This window comes from Sipha flava, unplaced genomic scaffold (genome assembly GCF_003268045.1).
Source record: "Sipha flava isolate LNK unplaced genomic scaffold, YSA_version1 18980_pilon_pilon, whole genome shotgun sequence".
Lineage (NCBI taxonomy): Eukaryota > Metazoa > Arthropoda > Insecta > Hemiptera > Aphididae > Sipha > Sipha flava.
Genome location: NW_020272520.1, coordinates 1 through 18,289, shown reverse-complemented (window position 1 = coordinate 18,289; position 18,289 = coordinate 1). Strand labels below are relative to the sequence as shown.

The 18,289-nt window shown below is 31.9% G+C and overlaps 1 protein-coding gene and 1 pseudogene across 1 annotated transcript; both read left to right on the top strand.

Moving 5' to 3' along the window:
- Positions 1-7,396: 7,396 nt before the first annotated feature.
- Positions 7,397-7,887, top strand: LOC112681299 (the record flags this gene model as incomplete). Its single annotated transcript, XM_025551565.1, has 2 exons — positions 7,397-7,426; positions 7,539-7,887. Coding segments are annotated over 2 exons (372 nt in total), but the record flags the coding sequence as incomplete, so codon positions are not given.
- A 5,782-nt stretch (positions 7,888-13,669) lies between these two features.
- LOC112681300 lies at positions 13,670-16,246 on the top strand (annotated as a pseudogene).
- Positions 16,247-18,289: the final 2,043 nt, after the last annotated feature.

Below are 18,289 nucleotides of genomic sequence, written 5' to 3'. Positions count from 1 at the left end.
GTCAGCATAAATAACAGGCGCGACACTACGCGCCTACAATACAACAGCTAACGAGACGTTTATCCTCGTCAGCTAAATTACTGGACGCAATATTCTGTGGCCACTGCTAAACAATCGGAGGCGCTTCAAAACATTATTTTCGGTGAGGACAACACGCTCACTGTAAATAACTCTACAAACACTGTAAGAGACGCAAAAAAAAAAACAAAACACCGTCGCCGACATCGTCTATATTGACCGTACAACAGTGCCACACCATAGATAATATGTCCGTCGCGGTATACAACGTAATCAATTAAATAAATATACGTGTATTTGAAACCCGCGTAATACGCGGTTCCCGCGCCAGCTGTTTCGGGACGTAGAACTTCATAAGAAGAAACGTCAAGACAACGTGGGAACGACTACTAGACTTAGCGCATCACAGGAGTTCATCCTTGGACCTCTACCGACAACACTAAAGATTTCATTCAAGGATCAACCATTGGTCATTCAATAACAACGAAGTCTACGATGTTATCAATCAGAGCAGTTATCACGATCATAATACTGTAAGTCAATAATTTATTTTTTATTTTTATTTTTTTTGCTTGTAATTATTTCTTTATTAATTTCCACCGTACGCGAATTTTGTTTTGTTAATCGGCTCAAGTAAATAGAAATCGTATGAAATTTTAATTGTATAATAAACAACGATAGAATAAGCTGAATGTATGTCGAATAATAGTAGTGATAGCAATCTTAGTAGTCCTGATTTTACGGAGGTAGACCCAAATTTTATTATTGATATCACAAATATTGACACTAAAACAACCCCAGTAGTAACCCGTTCGCAAGCTAAAGCGAATTCTAAAAATACCTTTGATCAGATAAATAATTTGATTGATTTAGATCAGTCGATAAATTCCGAAAATAACAATATAGATATGTCTGAATTATTGCTGGAAACCGCAATCAAATTGATCCCTCATTTTAATGGGCAAAATTAAGAGGATATTTATTCTTTTTTAAATGCTTGTGAGTTCGCAATGTCTAGTGTAAAAGACACTTGCAAACCAATATTAGTTAGAGCTGTTACAACTAAACTGAGTGGTAAGGCATTTTCAGTAACCCAAAATAGGGAAATTGTAGATTGGACAGGTCTAAAATCGTTGCTTGAAACCGCATTTTGTGCAAAACGCACGCCGGGGTACTTACAACTCGAACTAAATTCGACAAGGCAAAAATCGGGAGAATCAGTTCAAGAATACTTTGGTAGGGTGGAAAAACTTTTCCACGAACTATGCAATGTTAGTGTAACTGGAAGGAAGCCTGTGGAAGCAGAAGCGGTACGAAGTTATATTAAAGAGACAACCTTGACCTCATATGTAGAAGGCCTACATCAAAATCTAAGACAAAAAGTTAAATCAAAAAATCTAATATCCCTCGAAGAAGCCATAAAAGAGAGCTTGGAGGAAGAAAAATTTGCTAGAATCTAATAGGGAATCCAGACGTCTGTTTCAGAACAACAATAAATCTGGCACAAGTACTAATCAGAAATACTGTAGTAATTGTAAAAAAAAATAATCACAATACAATACAATGCAGATTCGCAAGAGAAAACAAATATAAACAAGATACATTTCAAAAATTAAAAGACACACAACCAACAAGGTCTATACAAAAATTATCATGTACGTATTGCAAGGCAAAAGGTCACGAAAGAGATGACTGTTTTAAGAAAAAAAGAATGGACAAACGACAAGCAGCCAATCAGCAAAGTACGTCGGGAAATGGACCGAGACCGAGCACTTCGGGCGAACGCTCGGTCAAGGACATAAGGATGTTAGCCCAAGTATAAAGAAAACCTTACACTTTGTATCCAAAATAGACGACAACCATGTTGTCTATACAAGCCCTCAGTCAACCACTGGCCAAGTTCGCTTATTAGTGGACACTGGAGCAGATTTAAATATCATAAAAATTGATTCTTTAAACGATGACGTGATTGTTGATACCCACAATCAACACAAATTACAGGGTATTAGCGGGCAATTAGTACAAACAATTGGATCTACATGGCTCACATTGGATATCGGAAACCAAAACCGGCAATTTGAATTCCATATAGTACCTTCATCTTTCCCAACTCCGCAAGATGGCATTGTTGGAAAGCCATTTCTTCAAGGAAATGCTCAATACACTGTTATTAACTTGGGAAAAAATGAAATTACATTAGCTGAGAAATCTGAAATGATTCTCTTGGGATGAAGTGAAATTATAATTCCAGTCACGGTAAACAATTTGCAATTGGAAAACAAACAAATTTTAATACATGCCCAAAATATAAATAAAAATGTTAGCTGTGGAAATATACTAAATAACATAAAAAAATCAGCAAATATTGGTTAGCGTAATAAATACTTCGGATGAACCATCGTCCATTGAAATTCCCAATTTACAAGATTTATCATTTGAAATATTCCAAGAAGCGAACATCATGAATGTCATAGATGTTCAAGAAGAATCATCCAACTCCGCGAATCGATTACAGAAATTAAAAAATTCAATAAGAACAGAACATATGTCAACCGAAGAGCGATAAAATATACTAGAAATATGTAGTGATTTTGCCGACATCTTTCACTTAGATGGGGATAAAATCACTCATACTAATTCGGTTTATCATGAAATAAAGACGCCAGGTATAACACAACCGGTATATCAAAAACCGCATAGATTACCATACGCTCAGAAAAATGAGATTACGAAGCAAGTCGAACAAATGGAACGAGATGGTATTATCGTTCCAAGTGACAGCCCATGGAACGCACCCTTACTTGTAGTGCCAAAAAAGGAAGACATATCTGGAAAAAAGAAATATAGAGTCGTAATAGACTTTCGTAAACTAAATAACGTTACGGTTGGAGATGCGTTTCCAATGGCAAATGTCACTGAAATCCTCGACCGATTGGGAAAGGCAAAATATTTCTCGTGTATTGATCTAGCCGCCGGATATCATCAGATACCCTTACACCCGGAAGATCAGGGAAAAACAGGATTTAGCACGGATAAAGGATATTTTGAGTTCCAACGTATGTGTTTTGGTTTTAAAGGGGGACCAGCAACGTTTCAGAGCCTGATGAACAAAGTGTTAACCGGTATTAACGGAATAAAAGCTCTTGTCTATCTAGAAGATGTAATCATTATTGGTACATCCCTTGAGGACCATCAGAAACAACTAAAAGATGTATTTACTCGACTCAGAAAGTACAATCTTAAACTTCAACCAATAAAGTGTGAATTTCTAAGAAAGGAAGTGTCATACTTAGGACACATCATTACCGAAGAGGGAGTTCAACCAGACCTAAAAACAACTGAAAGTGTTGTCAATTTTCCAGTTCCAAGGAACGCCAAGGACGTAAAATCGTTTCTAGGTTTAGCAGGTTATTATCGAAGATTCATAAAGAATTTCAGCCAAATATCTAAGCCATTAACAAACCTACTAAAAAAGGATGCCGACTTTAATTGGAGCGACTTATGTAGAGAAGCTTTTACACGATTGAAAGAAGTATTATCGAAAAGACCTCTACTTCAATATCCAGATTTTTCAAGACCATTCGTAGTTACCACAGACGCAAGCAATGTAGCGAAAGGGGCCATCCTTTCTCAAGAATCGATAGGATCAGACTTGCCAATATCCTATATCTCCCGCACACTAAATAAAGCGGAAATAAATTACAGTACAATGGAAAAGGAACTCTTAGCTATTGTATGGGCTGTGAAACAATTTCGACCTTACATATATGGTCGTAAATTCACGGTCGTAACGGACCACAAGCCACTCACTTGGCTATTCAACGTCATGGATCCAGGAGCTAGATTGGTGAGATGGCGACTTCAATTAGAAGAGTACGAATATGATATAATATATAAACCGGGTATGTTAAACACCAACGCAGACGCCCTGAGTCGCATCACCACAAACAACGCTGCGGTTATGTCAATTCAAGATTATGTAACTCCAACCTACGAAACCTTTTGTCAAGATTCAAGAACACAAGTTTTCTTGAACTCTGATATCAATGAAATTGAGGGAGATCTGTTTGAAGCAACAGAAGATTTTGCTCTTGGTCATTGTGTTTCAGAGGATCTGAAGATGTCTCAAGGAATTGCTCTAGAATTCCGTAAAAGGTTTGGGAAAGTCGATACATTAATTAGTCAAAACAAAAAAATCACAGAGATTGCCAGTATAAAACAATAATCATCAAATTATATACATAATTAATAAACAAAAATTTGAAGAAAAACCCACGTTAAAAACAATGTTTATGAGCCTCATAAATCTTCGAAAATTTTGTGAGCAAAATAATATTTCTAAACTCGCCATTCCGAGAATAGGAAGTGGCCATGACCAATTGAATTGGGAGCAAGTAAGGGCCATGATCCGATACATATTCAAGAAATCAAAAATAAAAATTATTATTTTTGTAAACACAACATACTCAGATGAAGAAAAAAGAAACATTATAAAGGAATTTCACGAAAACCCACTTGGGGGACACCAAGGAGTGTCACGGACTATAAAACGAATAAAACAACATCACACGTGGAAAAATTTAAAGTCAGATGTTAAAGAATTCATCAAAACATGCAGCTCTTGCCAAATAAATAAAAGCAGCAACCATAGTATACAACAACCGATGGTGGTATCCACTACAGCAATGAGAACATTTGAGAAAGTTTTCTTGGACGTTGTTGGACCAATCGAAACTTCTCACAGTGGCAACTCATATATATTAACGATCCAAGATGATCTTTCAAAATATTCAATAGCTATTCCATTAAAAAATCACACAGCGAACTTAATCGCTCAAGCATTCATTGAACATTTTGTTTGCCTTCATGGAATCCCCGACATAATAGTCACAGATCAAGGCAGAGAGTTCATGAGCAAAATTTTTACAACTTGTTGTAAATTACTCAAAATCGAGAAAATTAACACGACTGCATACCACCCGCAGTCAAATGGAGCTCTTGAAAGGTCACACAGGACGCTTGCGGAATACTTAAGACATTATGTGGAAGATAAGAAACGAAATTGGGACGAATATGTTCCATACGCAATGTTTGTATATAACAGCACACCTCATACAACCAGAGGATTTCAACCACATGAGCTTATGTACGGATGCCAAATTGAAGTTCCCCACTCCTGAAGTAGAACGCCGCAACCGTGCTACAATTATGAAGACTACTCCAACGAACTTCGTCTAAAACTACAGGAATCATGAGCGATAGCAAGAGACCGTCTTATAGACAAGAAAAATAAATCAAAGGCACAATACGATAAAAAAAAACATGAACTAATCGTAAACGTCGGAGATAAAGTATTGATGAAAAACCATAATCATGCAGGAAAACTTGACCGAAAATGGCTTGGACCATTCACTGTGAATAGTCTCCACGACAACGAAAACGTTTCGATCCAACGTGGACGAAAAGAAGTCAGAGTTCACAAAAATGAGTTAAAAATATTTCAACCCTAATAGTAAAAAAAAAAAAAAAAAAGAAGGAGTAGTAAATTTTAATAAAAATTGAATAAATTATATTATAATGTATATATATAAAAAAAAAAAAAATCATCATTTTCAGAAGCACTATCAATTGGATAGAGGCGAGTCATTTTACTGTGACTCCTACCTCCAATCCGGCAGGTATATATTTTCAATCTATGGGAAATCTACGATTAACAAATTCAAATTGGCGCTTGCTTACAAATATTAATATTTCAAACTACAAGTAAATTAAACATTTATTTGGCACTTATTTTATTATTTCCAATGGTTATAAATAAAAATTTCATTAAATACGAATTATGCATAAATCCAAATTTTGACTTACTCTAACTTGATCAGTTTTGAAAATAGAAAAAAACTGTTGATACGAAAAATGCTCAAAAAAAAAATAATCTATCCGAATATGTAGAAAAAAAATAGTGTTTCTATTTAAAAAAATGTAAGTTGTATTGCGCATGCGCACACCAAAAGTTAATAATTTGAAATTTATCCAAAAATATGTATTTAGGTACTTCCTATCACCTCCCGAAAACGCCAGTTCAATACAAGGTCATGCACCAGAGATATTTAGTGTTACCATAAATCGTGATCACACTGTATATATATGTATTTATACTAACAACCTTTTTTAATTCTTTACGAAAATTTGTTCTTAATGCATTCATTTTTTTCTTAACATCTTCTTTAGTGGCTTCTAGATATTTCCTTAGTAACATTTCATAAGCATCATTTTTTTTTGTTTCGATTGGAATACTCCTTATATTTCACTTTCCAAAGTGCCGGCAGATCCCGATTCAACCGAATACATTCGATTATAAATTAACGTTCTTCTATTTTGGTTGACATTTCTTCGATAAATAAGATTATAATCATAATAGTGGCCAAATTGGTGTTTTAAAATAATAAAATTTTTTATTCTCTATAGGATGCAAGGAACTTGTTTAATGGGTTAGAAGCTCTTTATGTTTATTTTTCACGACCCTCTACACATTTTAAACTTTGTGAAATGCAAAAAGAGCTAGGATTAACTAAAATTACTCTTTCCCAATTAAGTGACACTCGATGGGTCTGTAGATTTAAGAGTTGTGATGCTCTTATTAACAATTATGATGCTATTGTCAATGTTTTAACTAATGAAATTGATGAACAGGAGAGTAAAGATGTCGCTCAAGCAATTGGTATGTTTAATTTAAATGTATTTAATAATATTTTAGACCATTCAAGTACACATATTGTATTTATAAAAAAAATTATACTTAAATAATAAATAAATAAATTATATTTCAGGCGTTTTGACAACTATAAAAAATTTTAAATTTATTATATATTTGTTTATACTTCATGATGTTCTTAAAATAATAAATATATTGAGTGTACAATTACAATCAAAACTGGCAACATTAGGAAGTTCGGCATGCTTAATAAATGGAGTTAAAGAAACTTTGAAAAAAAATCGCACTCCAGAATACTTTGCAGAATTATGGGAAAAAATTATTAATTTTGCAGAGAGTAATGATATTTCCATCAATATTCCCATAGGTAGGTAACTTTAAAATTAACTCATTTTCCACAGAAATTACATGTACAAATTTTCTTTTTCAACAGGTTCTAAAAGACGTAGAACAGAAACAAAAACCCTCAAGGATTACCATGTTACTGTCACAACTGCGGCTGAGAACTCGTTATACGAAGACGATTCGTCAAAGAAAAAATATTGGGAAGAGCATGCTAACTATCCAATATTAGATGCAATTATAGTTAGTTTGAATAGTAGATTTTCAGAGGAGAGTTTAAAAATTTCAATAGCAGTTGATGAATTATTTAAATTAAATTTTCACAAATCATCTTTTCTTATTGATTATTATAAAGTACGTTGTAACTTGTATTTGAGCAATATTTATAAATTATGAGAATTCTATTTGACAAATACTTTTTTTAAACTACTTTGTTTTTGTTTGTATATTTGTGTACACTGTACAGGATACTTTTGATATCAATTCTTCAAACTTAAAATGTGAAATTAATGTAATGAAAAACACGATGAAAGAAGTCAATTTTGAAAATATCAAAAAACATCTAAATGAAGAAGTATTTCCTAATTTATTTAAAATTATGCAAGCGGCAATAACATTACCAGTGAGCTCGGCCACTTGTGAAAGGTCCTTTTCAACTATGAGAAGGATCAACACATATTTCAGAGCTAACATGACTCAGGGCCGATTTACTAATTTAGCAATATTGAATATCGAAAAAGATACTATAGTAGATCCTGAAATAATATTGAACACATTTGCTAAATCCAACCGACGAATACAGATCTAAAAATGTATTGGGCACATTTTTTTAAATAAAAATTTGTTCTATAATTATATTATTTTGTTGTTACTTGTTGCTCTAAAGCCACACATACAGTATTAATAATTCCTATTGTTTTCCTAAAAGTTATGTGGTGTATAATGTATAATTATAAATATAATTTTGACAACTATTATAAGTAGATGAAATAGCACATTTGAAAAAAATATTTAGTAAGTTTTATTTTCAGTCAATATTGTAATTAAGTAAGCAGTATAAGATATACCTATGTTGTACTAAAAAAAATTTTTTCATTCAGTACCTAGGGCTTCAGCCCCCCCAAATCTCAAACGCTATTTGCGCCTATGATGTTCCCTTAAACAAAAATGTTACAAACAAGTAGTAGAATAGTAATAGTTAGCTAATTTGATGTTATCAAAAAAAAAATAGTTCTGCCCATGCACTGTCATTTTACAAGTGGCTTCTACAAATGCCACAGTTGTATTCATTTGTGATTCATTAATATTATGCTGCCCATCTACCGTACAAACATAAGTGGCTTCTAGAACAACCACTAACCTATAAAGGGTTAAGATAAACTACCGTCGATAACGAAAAGCATATGAGTAACATAGGTACTAGTACTATTCATAAATAATATTTGTGTGTCGTTAATAAAAATACTGATTCGTCACGACCGTCCGCGATAGCGTGAATTTCTGAAAAATAGATAAACGAATAAAATAACGTTTTAACGTTTCAATACAACGCGACAGTCTACCGCGTGTCTAGTGACCTGTGCGTTATATTCGAGTGCGTTGTGTTATAATTTTATTGTTTGTCTCAAAGTTGGTTTTGTTATTTTGTTTGCAATATGGAGAGATGGCTTAAAAAAGAAACTCTAAAACGTTCCTCTCAAGAACCTGAATATTTTGCGGTGAACCCAAGTCATTCTTTTTTGTAAATTTTACACTCAGAATGAAACGTTTTTTATTTATAAAATGTAATTGAGGATAAATCAGAACAATATTTATGAATTAAATTTTCTACCGGCTGTCATTGTTTACCGTGCTCATGATTTTTTCAAAAACCTATTTGAAAGTTTTGAGTCTGTTTTTTCATAATCGAACACAGTACCAGGAGTTCATAAACACATAATCGATTACAGTACCAGGAGTTCATACATAACGATCGTATACAACATAATAGAACACAGCACTAAGAATTAATAATTTTGTTATTACATAGAAAAACAACAATTTGATGAAGAATTTCCTTCTACATTTATTTTTTTTTTTTTTACATTTTGGACTCAGTATGACACGTTATTCTTTTATGGAATAAAATCTTACTTCAATTAATACTTAAATAGTAGTAATTCAGGGATGGCGAACCTATGTCACATTATTTCAGTTATTTTATTTTATGCGCATTATTTCAGTGATACGCCAATTTAAAATATAATTCTTAATTTTTACTTCACTTTCCAAAAAAATTATTGATAATTTTAAACTATTTTTAACTTATTATTGGAATGTATCGTAAGATATTGTAATCTATACTTTCCATTTCCTAAGCTCGTAAACGAAACGATTAGATTATCAATAAATTCGTTTATCGCGTTTACGTAACAAACGTAGGTAAAACAGAACAGTCGACAGTCGTCAACAGATAGTTTCGGATGCCTTACACGACGACTATTTTAACCAACCTATTCAATATTGCTTCGGGCTTTCTCAATATAATTCACGTTTAACCGTTGGAAGTTTAATACATTGGTGAATATTATTTATTTTTATTATTTTCAAAAATTAAAAATTCGTATAAAATAATTAATACTATATTCTTAATTTATAGAATAAAAATCTTCAAAAAATTAAAACTGAATCCAGAAAAAAGCGGTAGTGGGAGATTATTCCACGAACAGTGGACAGTGGATTTTGGTGTAATTCAAAACAATAATAAGGTACTATGTTGCTTGTGTAACGAAACAGTTGTAAGCCGTAGTTTTAATGTTAAAAGACATTTCGAGACAGTTCATAATAATATATTTTCTCTATCGGCTGAAGAAAAATTAGAATTGATTTCTCAAAAAGTAAAATTTTTTAGAAGTCAATCAAACAAATTTAAAGTGGCGTTCAAACAAAATAATAATTTATCAGAGTAGTATAAATTGGGGGTTTCTGGCACCACCGCCACCGCCACCGCCACCGCCGCCGTTACCACCGAACATCTATGCCCCCTCCCCCACTACCGCTCCTTAACTGCCCCCCTCCCCACACCCAATCTAAATGAGTTGACTAATGTCAAAGTAAATAGGCATACCCCCTCATAATATTATCCTCTCAAGCAACCCGTAATACCTCAAATTTCCCACCCCACTACTACAGACACCACTGCCCACCCCAACGCAGCGTTTCCAGGAATATTAGCTGACCAATACTTAGAAAGCGATTATATTCATGTATAATTAAAGAAAATCAATTAAAAATTAGCATACCAGCATGAGTACGATTGTAATTAGGAAAAATACAATTAATCACCGGATAAATAAGAATTAAATGAAATAGTCGAATATTGTCGTCAGACGTTAATGTGTCTTTAGTCTCTCATAAATTATAATCAACATCACATACCCATATATTCTCACTCCGTGCTTTCACAGTAGTTAAACTTTACATTATTTTTAATATTTTTAATATACAAAAATGAGCAACTCACCAAACGAAGAATTGTATGATAATCAGTTAGGTGAAATGGTAAGTCTCAATAAGATCAATCGTTAAAATAAAATTTTATGTTTTATCTTTTGAAATATATATTATTTCATAGCTGAGGTTTGATACACCCGAAGTAATTGAACCATTTCAATTCGAGTTGCCTGATAACCAATTAGGAGAAATGTTTGGAGACATGGTGAGTTCGATTAATAACAAAAACATTTTCATTGAAGAATATTTACTTAAATTATATTTAAAATAATTTAGACTCAATTCTTTGATAGTGGCTACGAGTCACTTATATCACCTCGTTCACCGAACTTGATTCGGGTGGAAGAATTAAGTTTAGATTCATTGGATTCTTTGGATTCACCTATCATGATTTTCATTGAAGATATCAATTTAGCCGCAGCCTCCCACCCACTACTACAAAATCATTCCCTCACCACGTTCACTCCGACTCAATATAATGAAAATAATTATTTTTCTGGTAAGCTAATTTCTCAAAGTACAGTATCCCCTTTTGTAACTTATGATAATTTATAGAGAATACGATGAATAATGATCTTCAGGAGGATGATGATTTGTGTAACAAGGCGATGGATGCATATGAACAATCTCAGCGTGCCGCTAACGTCATTCAATTAGCTGATAACGTATACGTAGCAAATATTTCACCAGGCTCATCAAAACTTAAATAAAATAATAATACTTGTTTGTGTATGTGGGTGTCTAAATCTATCAAATAAATGCCAAGTTAAATATAAATTTCGTTATTATTAATACTTATTACTATATTAATGTTAATGAATGAAAAACACATTTGAATACATGCCGCTACAATACGTATCCAGGTTTAAAAATGTTCGTACCAGCTTGAGACAGGTGAGAGTGTAATTAGGAAAAATACAATACAAAAACCAAACCGCCGGATGACAATAAATATGAATCAATTAGCGAGAGTTAGGTATGGGTATAATTATGAATAATAAGAATTTTATATATGGTTTACCGGTCAGTGGAAATGCTTTGCCAATTTTTCTGAGATTTTACGGAGTAATTATTAGATCCTATCACACTTGAAATCGAAATGAAATCAATGTGTCCTTTAGTCTTCTACTAGTCGCATGTCCGTCTCTACTCGCTCCGTGTTTTCACAGTTCTTTAGCGATTATCACTACATTTTATTTTACCCTTAGTGTTTTTATTTTTATTTTATTTTTTATTTTTTATTTTTTTTAACATTTCAATATGTTTAAATGTGAACAGTGTGATAAATATTACAACAGAAAAGATATTTTAGTAAGACATGTCAAAGTTCATAGTGTTACACGATTTACGTGTGGTGAATGTCCTGCTACATTCCGCCGTCGCGATTATATTACAAGACACGTGAAAATCAAACATGGTATGTATTTCAATATTTTACTTTATTAATAATTTTAAATTTAGTTGTTTTTTTTTTCGACAAATGTTCAATAAAATAAATAATTCAACTATTATTTTGTAAGTTATCAATCGCGTTCAACCACAAGAATAACGTGAATTTAATGAAATTGAAATAGCTCCACAAATTATTGTACCAGACATTCAAGCCGGACCGTCTAACGACCGTTCAGAAGAAACATGGTTTGACGATGGTTATAACGAATTGCTTGATCTTGTTGATTTATGTGAGAATACAGGTAAGATTATTTTTAAATATTATATTCTAGTTTGTGTATAGAGATAGTTAGATAGAATGAATTTCATTTGTAGGTCTCTCAAACTATGTTACGAACGAAAACACGACATATAATAGACGGAATAAAAGGGCACGGCTAGATTTAGTTGGAAAAGCTGTTGAATTTGTTAATGTGGGATCATCTTTTAATAACTATATAACATGGTATTATAAGAAAAACACTAACAATATTATCAATCATTCAGTATTTCTTGATTCAATAAAATCCGAATTGTTAGAATTATTAAAATCATTATCCCTGCCTATCAAATTCAATCTTAAATTGGAAGCTGTATATAATAAACCTAATATTGAAAATTCGTCCGTGAATAGGGCTTTTAAGACCTCGGCGAGGGCGATTTTTAATAATACTAATGTGGAGGAAAGTGTCGATGATATGTTATTACAATTTTAACTGAGGAGGAAGCTTATCAAGGGAAAGGCAGCGGGTTCACTCTGGAATTGATAGATGGATTATTACTAGGCGTATATAAATATACTCCATTAGGTGCGAGCTCTTTTATTGACTTACCTAAAGATATTCAGAATAAAAAAGCAGTTATTAATCCTCAAAATTCAGATAATCAATGTTTCAAGTGGGCTATACTAGCTAAGCATGTTACAGACGAAAATAAACAACGAGTCGGTCAAAACTATTACTATCACTACTATATACTTACTATATAAACTATCACGAACAAAAATACTTATTCACTGGAATATCATATCCCACTCCAATAAACGAAATTAAAATATTTGAAAAAAATAATAATGTTTCAATAAACATATACGGTCTTAAAAAATCTAAAAAAGATCAACATTTGGTTTTTCCACTACGTGTTGTTGAACAAAAACTAAATCATTTCGATTTATTGTTATTAAAAGATGAAGATAGGTCGTACTATACTTATATTTCAAACTTTTCCCGGCTTGCTCGTGCATACAAAACTCTGCACAAGGAAAGTGTAATATTTTGTAAAAGGTGTTTTTCATCTTTTGACAGCAGACAAAAAAATAAATTCTATGACCATATCCGAATTTGTGGTGATCATAAACCCATACTTCCAATTATGCCAGCAAAGGGGGCTTCACTAGAATTTGATGCGTGGAGTAAGACCCAACGTTTGCCATTTGTAATATTTGCAGATTTTGAAGCCCTCCTTTTAAAAATTAATAAAAAATGTGGTAAGAATACAACGGCGATCCAATCGCATAAACCAATGAGCTATGGCTTTATGGTTAAAGCTGCAGCAGATGTTCCACTCGAATTACTCGAAAAGTTTAATATTCCACAGACTCCAATCATTTATCGAGGATCTGAGAACTCAGATAACGTTGCAAAACACTTTGTGCAAGCTATTGTGTAGGTTGCACAAAGATTATATAGATTATTGAAAACAACCAATATACCGATAAACATGAGTTATGATGAACGTCGAAAACATATATCTACGACCAAGTGTGATTTATGTAAAATCAACTTCACTTTTTCGAATAACAAGGTTGCACATCACGATCATTTATCGGGTAAATTTTTAAAAAGTTTATGCAACACATGCAATTTGAAATTAAAGACCCAAATATTTGTTCCGTGTTTCTTACATAATTTATCAAAATTTTATAGTAACATAGCTCATTTTATAGTAACAGAGCTAGGATATGACTCGCATAAAATAAATGTCATTCCTCATAGTGAAGAAAATCTCATTTCTTTCTCGAAATATATTAGCAACGATTTTACAATTAGATTTATAGACACTTATAGATTCTTGGCATCCAGCTTGTCTACACTTGCGACAAATCTCAAAACACCAGATCATTCAAAATTCCGTGAAACCGCTAAAGTCTTTTGTCCAATCGATATGCCTCTCGTGACTCGTAAAGGTGTTTACCTTTATTATATATAGTATACCGAGTATACTAGCAGTTGGTCGAAACTTGACGAGACCACCTTACCACCAAAAACTGAATTTTATAGCTCATTAACAGAGACTTCTATCGAAGAGGATGAATACGAGCATGCTATCAAAGTCTGGAACCATTTCAATTGTCGCTCACTCGGAGAGTATAGCGATCTTTATCTCAAGATCGACATACTTTTACTTACAGATGTCTTTGAAAATTTTAGAGATATTTATATTTCTACATACAAATTAGATCCAGCTCATTATTTTACAGCTCCAGGTTTCAGCTTTGATTGCATGCTAAAATATACATCGATAAAACTAGATCTATTATCAGACTATGATATGCTACTAATGATTGAAAAAGGTGAATATTTTATTTATTTATTTATGATAAATATAAGATTTTCATCTAATTTATTTCTTAGGCATACGAGGTGGACTGACACAAGCTAGTATGAGTTATGGCAAGGCAAATAATCACCGAACACCTCATCATGACGAATCTAAATCTAACACATGGATAGTTTATCAGGATTGTGAGTTAAAATATATGTTTATAAATAATTTTAAGTATTATTAATTTTTCTTATTTTAGGTAATAATTTATATGGTTGGGCAATGACCCAATACCTTCCGTATGGTGGATTTAAATGGGTCGAGCCATCGCTAAATGGTTTAAATGACTTGAACGATACTTCCGAAATAGGCCGTATATATGAAGTGGATATATCATATCCTCAACATTTGCATGATGAACATAATGACTTGCCGTTTTTGCCCTATAACGGTATACCACAAGGATCAAAAGTACAAAAATTAATGGCTACGTTAGAATTAAAAGAAAAATATATTATCCACTACAGAAATCTTCAACAAGCTATTGCCAACGGTCTGATTGTTGAAAAAGTAAATATTATAGAAAATTGATTTTTTTACCAATAGATTAAATTTATTCCTCTACTATATTCTGCAGGTTCATAGAGTATTACAATTTAAACAATCACCATGGATGGTAAATTACATTAATTTAAACACAGAAAAAAGAAAAAATGCGAAAAATGAATTCGAAAAAGACTTTTACAAATTATTAAATAATGCAGTATTTGGTTTGTTGTTATTATTATAATTATATTTATTTATTTATTTTTTTTATAATTTAGGAAAATCAATGGAGTCGATGAGGAAGAAAATCAAAATGGTGTTGGTATCATCTGAGCAAAGGATACGAAAACTGATAAATCGTACTACATTTAAATATTGTACCAACTATGATAATAAAAATTTATCAGCAGTAACATTAGAAAACAAAATAGTACATTTTTGTAAACCGATTTATATAGGTAAATAAATTGTAATATTAATGATATTATTATTAAAATGTTATAAATTATGATTTTTATAGGATTCGCTGTACTTGAAATCTCAAAAACACTTATGTATGACTATCATTACAATGTAATGAAGAGTCACTACAAGGAAGCTATCAATTTGATGTATACAGATACAGGTATATATATATATAAACCATACATTTTTACAAATATTAATTATAAATTTATTTTCAGATTCATTGGTTTATTATATTAAAACAGATGACTTTTATAATGACTTGCAATCTAATCCAAACTTACTGAATCGTATGGATACTTCCAACCTACCACGAGATCATTCCTGTTTCATTGCTGAAAGAAAGAAAATACCTGGGTTGTTTTCAGGTGAATCAAATGGACAGACTATTCATGAATTTATTGCGCTAAGGGCAAAGTCCTATGCCTACATAATGATGGACAGGAAAAAATCTAAGCGAAAGGCATCAGAAGCCATGTTGTTAAGAATCACATGACATTTGAAGATCATAAAAAATGTTTGTTCGGTGAGCCCGAGTTGGATTTATACAGAGAAAATATATCAATTCGATCGGTCAAACATAAAATATCTACGATAAATACCAAGAAACTAACATTCAATCGTTTTGATGATAAAAGATTCGTTATGCGAGATCAGGTTCATACTTTAGCACACGGCCACTACCGGATTCAGTGAGTTTAACTGATTAATTTATTTAAAAAACCACCTGATCATATTTTTATTTTGTTTCAGAGATATTATTGATAATGATGAAGATGAGGAAAACATAATGTAAAACAATTGTTTTTTTTTTTTCTCATTCATTTTATATTGTAAATATTTTTAAACAATCTGATAAATATTGTAAATGTATACAACTAATATAACAATTGTATTTTTGTTCTCATTCATTTTATATTGCAAATATTTTTAAACAATCTGATAAATATTGTAAATGAATAAATATTGTAAAAACCTTAATAGCTATGTAAAATATGAATATGATTGTAAGCAAAAAACATTTAATAATTCTAATAAAAAATAACCTTTATTAAGTATTATTTACATACCATTTTTTTAAAACATAAACTTTGTAAAATGTACATTGGTTTGGATTTAAATTCGTGTACAAAGTACAACAAGGAAAATTGCTATTAGCATCACATAACTGATTCAATCGAGGACATTCAAGTTCTTCCATGCTGATGACGCTGACATGTGGAATATACTTTTCAATAATCTTTTGTTTTGTTACGTGCCAACCGATCGATCTGATTATTCAGTTACAACGTCTCTGTCAACGCTTGAGTGGAAGTGTAGTCAGGAATAATTAAGACTTCTTTTTAAAATAATTAAATTTATTTAACTTATAAAAATTATCCTAACTACAAAATTCTGTAAATATTCTAGTGATAGAAATTATTTAAGTCCTAACAATTGTAACTTATAAAATAATTGGAAATATTTCTAAGTCCAGACCATAACATACACTGACGTGAAGGTGCTCAGTGCAGCATAGACAAGACTCGTCTGATTTGCCCTTGTTTTCGGGTCCCTTTTATATGTGATATTATATGTGTGTGTGTAAAATCCCAAATGTGTGTGTGTAAATGAATAAGATAATAAAATATTTTAAATAAGATAATTTCCTGTTAATTATGAGTGTGTGTGCGTTATCTCCAGGCCGTGACATAATTATTGACGCAAATGCCCAGGATGTGGTTTTTGATTAACTATTCATTTTAATTTAATTTAATTTCCCATAAAACGTGATTAACGTTTGGTGTTATAACGTTTATAAACGTTCGATCAACTATTTATTTTAATTTAGTTTAATTTCCCATAAAAACGTTTATGTGAACTCTTTTATTCGTCCACGCCTGTGATTTCGATATTCTAATTCCTTATTGTAATCTCTAGTGTAATAACCACGTGAACACAATAATCTAACTTATCCATAGTTGTGGTTTTTGATGTACATGGGAACCTCCTTGTGATGTGTTTTACCGTGTGACTACGCGGGACGCGACAGTTTCTGCAAGCCCTTCACGTATAATTGTTTGAATTTCAAAGACTTAAAAATGTTACCAAGTTCTTTGTAATTGACATCACCATGTTCCAATGTTAATCCATGATAATTTCTTTCAAGCCATTTGTTCACCTTTTGACTTTTTGCATCTTGTCTGATGAGCGGGTGTTTGAATATCCAATGTTGTACTGTTTGTGCATCATCTATGCCTAACAAAGACATTTCTTTAATCATGTATTTATTGTTGGTTCCGAGAACACCGATAATAGCCATTTTATGCAGGTTTATCTCTAAAATAAAATTCGATCGTATTCATACGATCTAATAATTTAGAAATTATAGTATTTATTGACTTTATTTGATTTTGATTCTCGGTTAAACGTTTGTCGAGGGGATCGAATAATTGAGTTTCAATGTTCGTTTTATTATTGTATATTTGTTCTAGAATATTGACTTCTTTTTCGAAAAGTAAATTGATACTGTCTTGATGTCTGTCGATTATATTATTAATTATAGTAAGATTAGTTTTTAATAATTCATTTGATTCTTCGATCCTAGCAATAGATTTGTTTCTTTCGCTGTCTGTAGTTACACCGAACACGTTCATGGTCGTACTGAAACTATTTTTTAATTTCACTTGTTTTTATCCAACTATTATGAGTCTTATCGAAACCGAGCCACTTGACAAACACCTGATTACCCCTCCTACG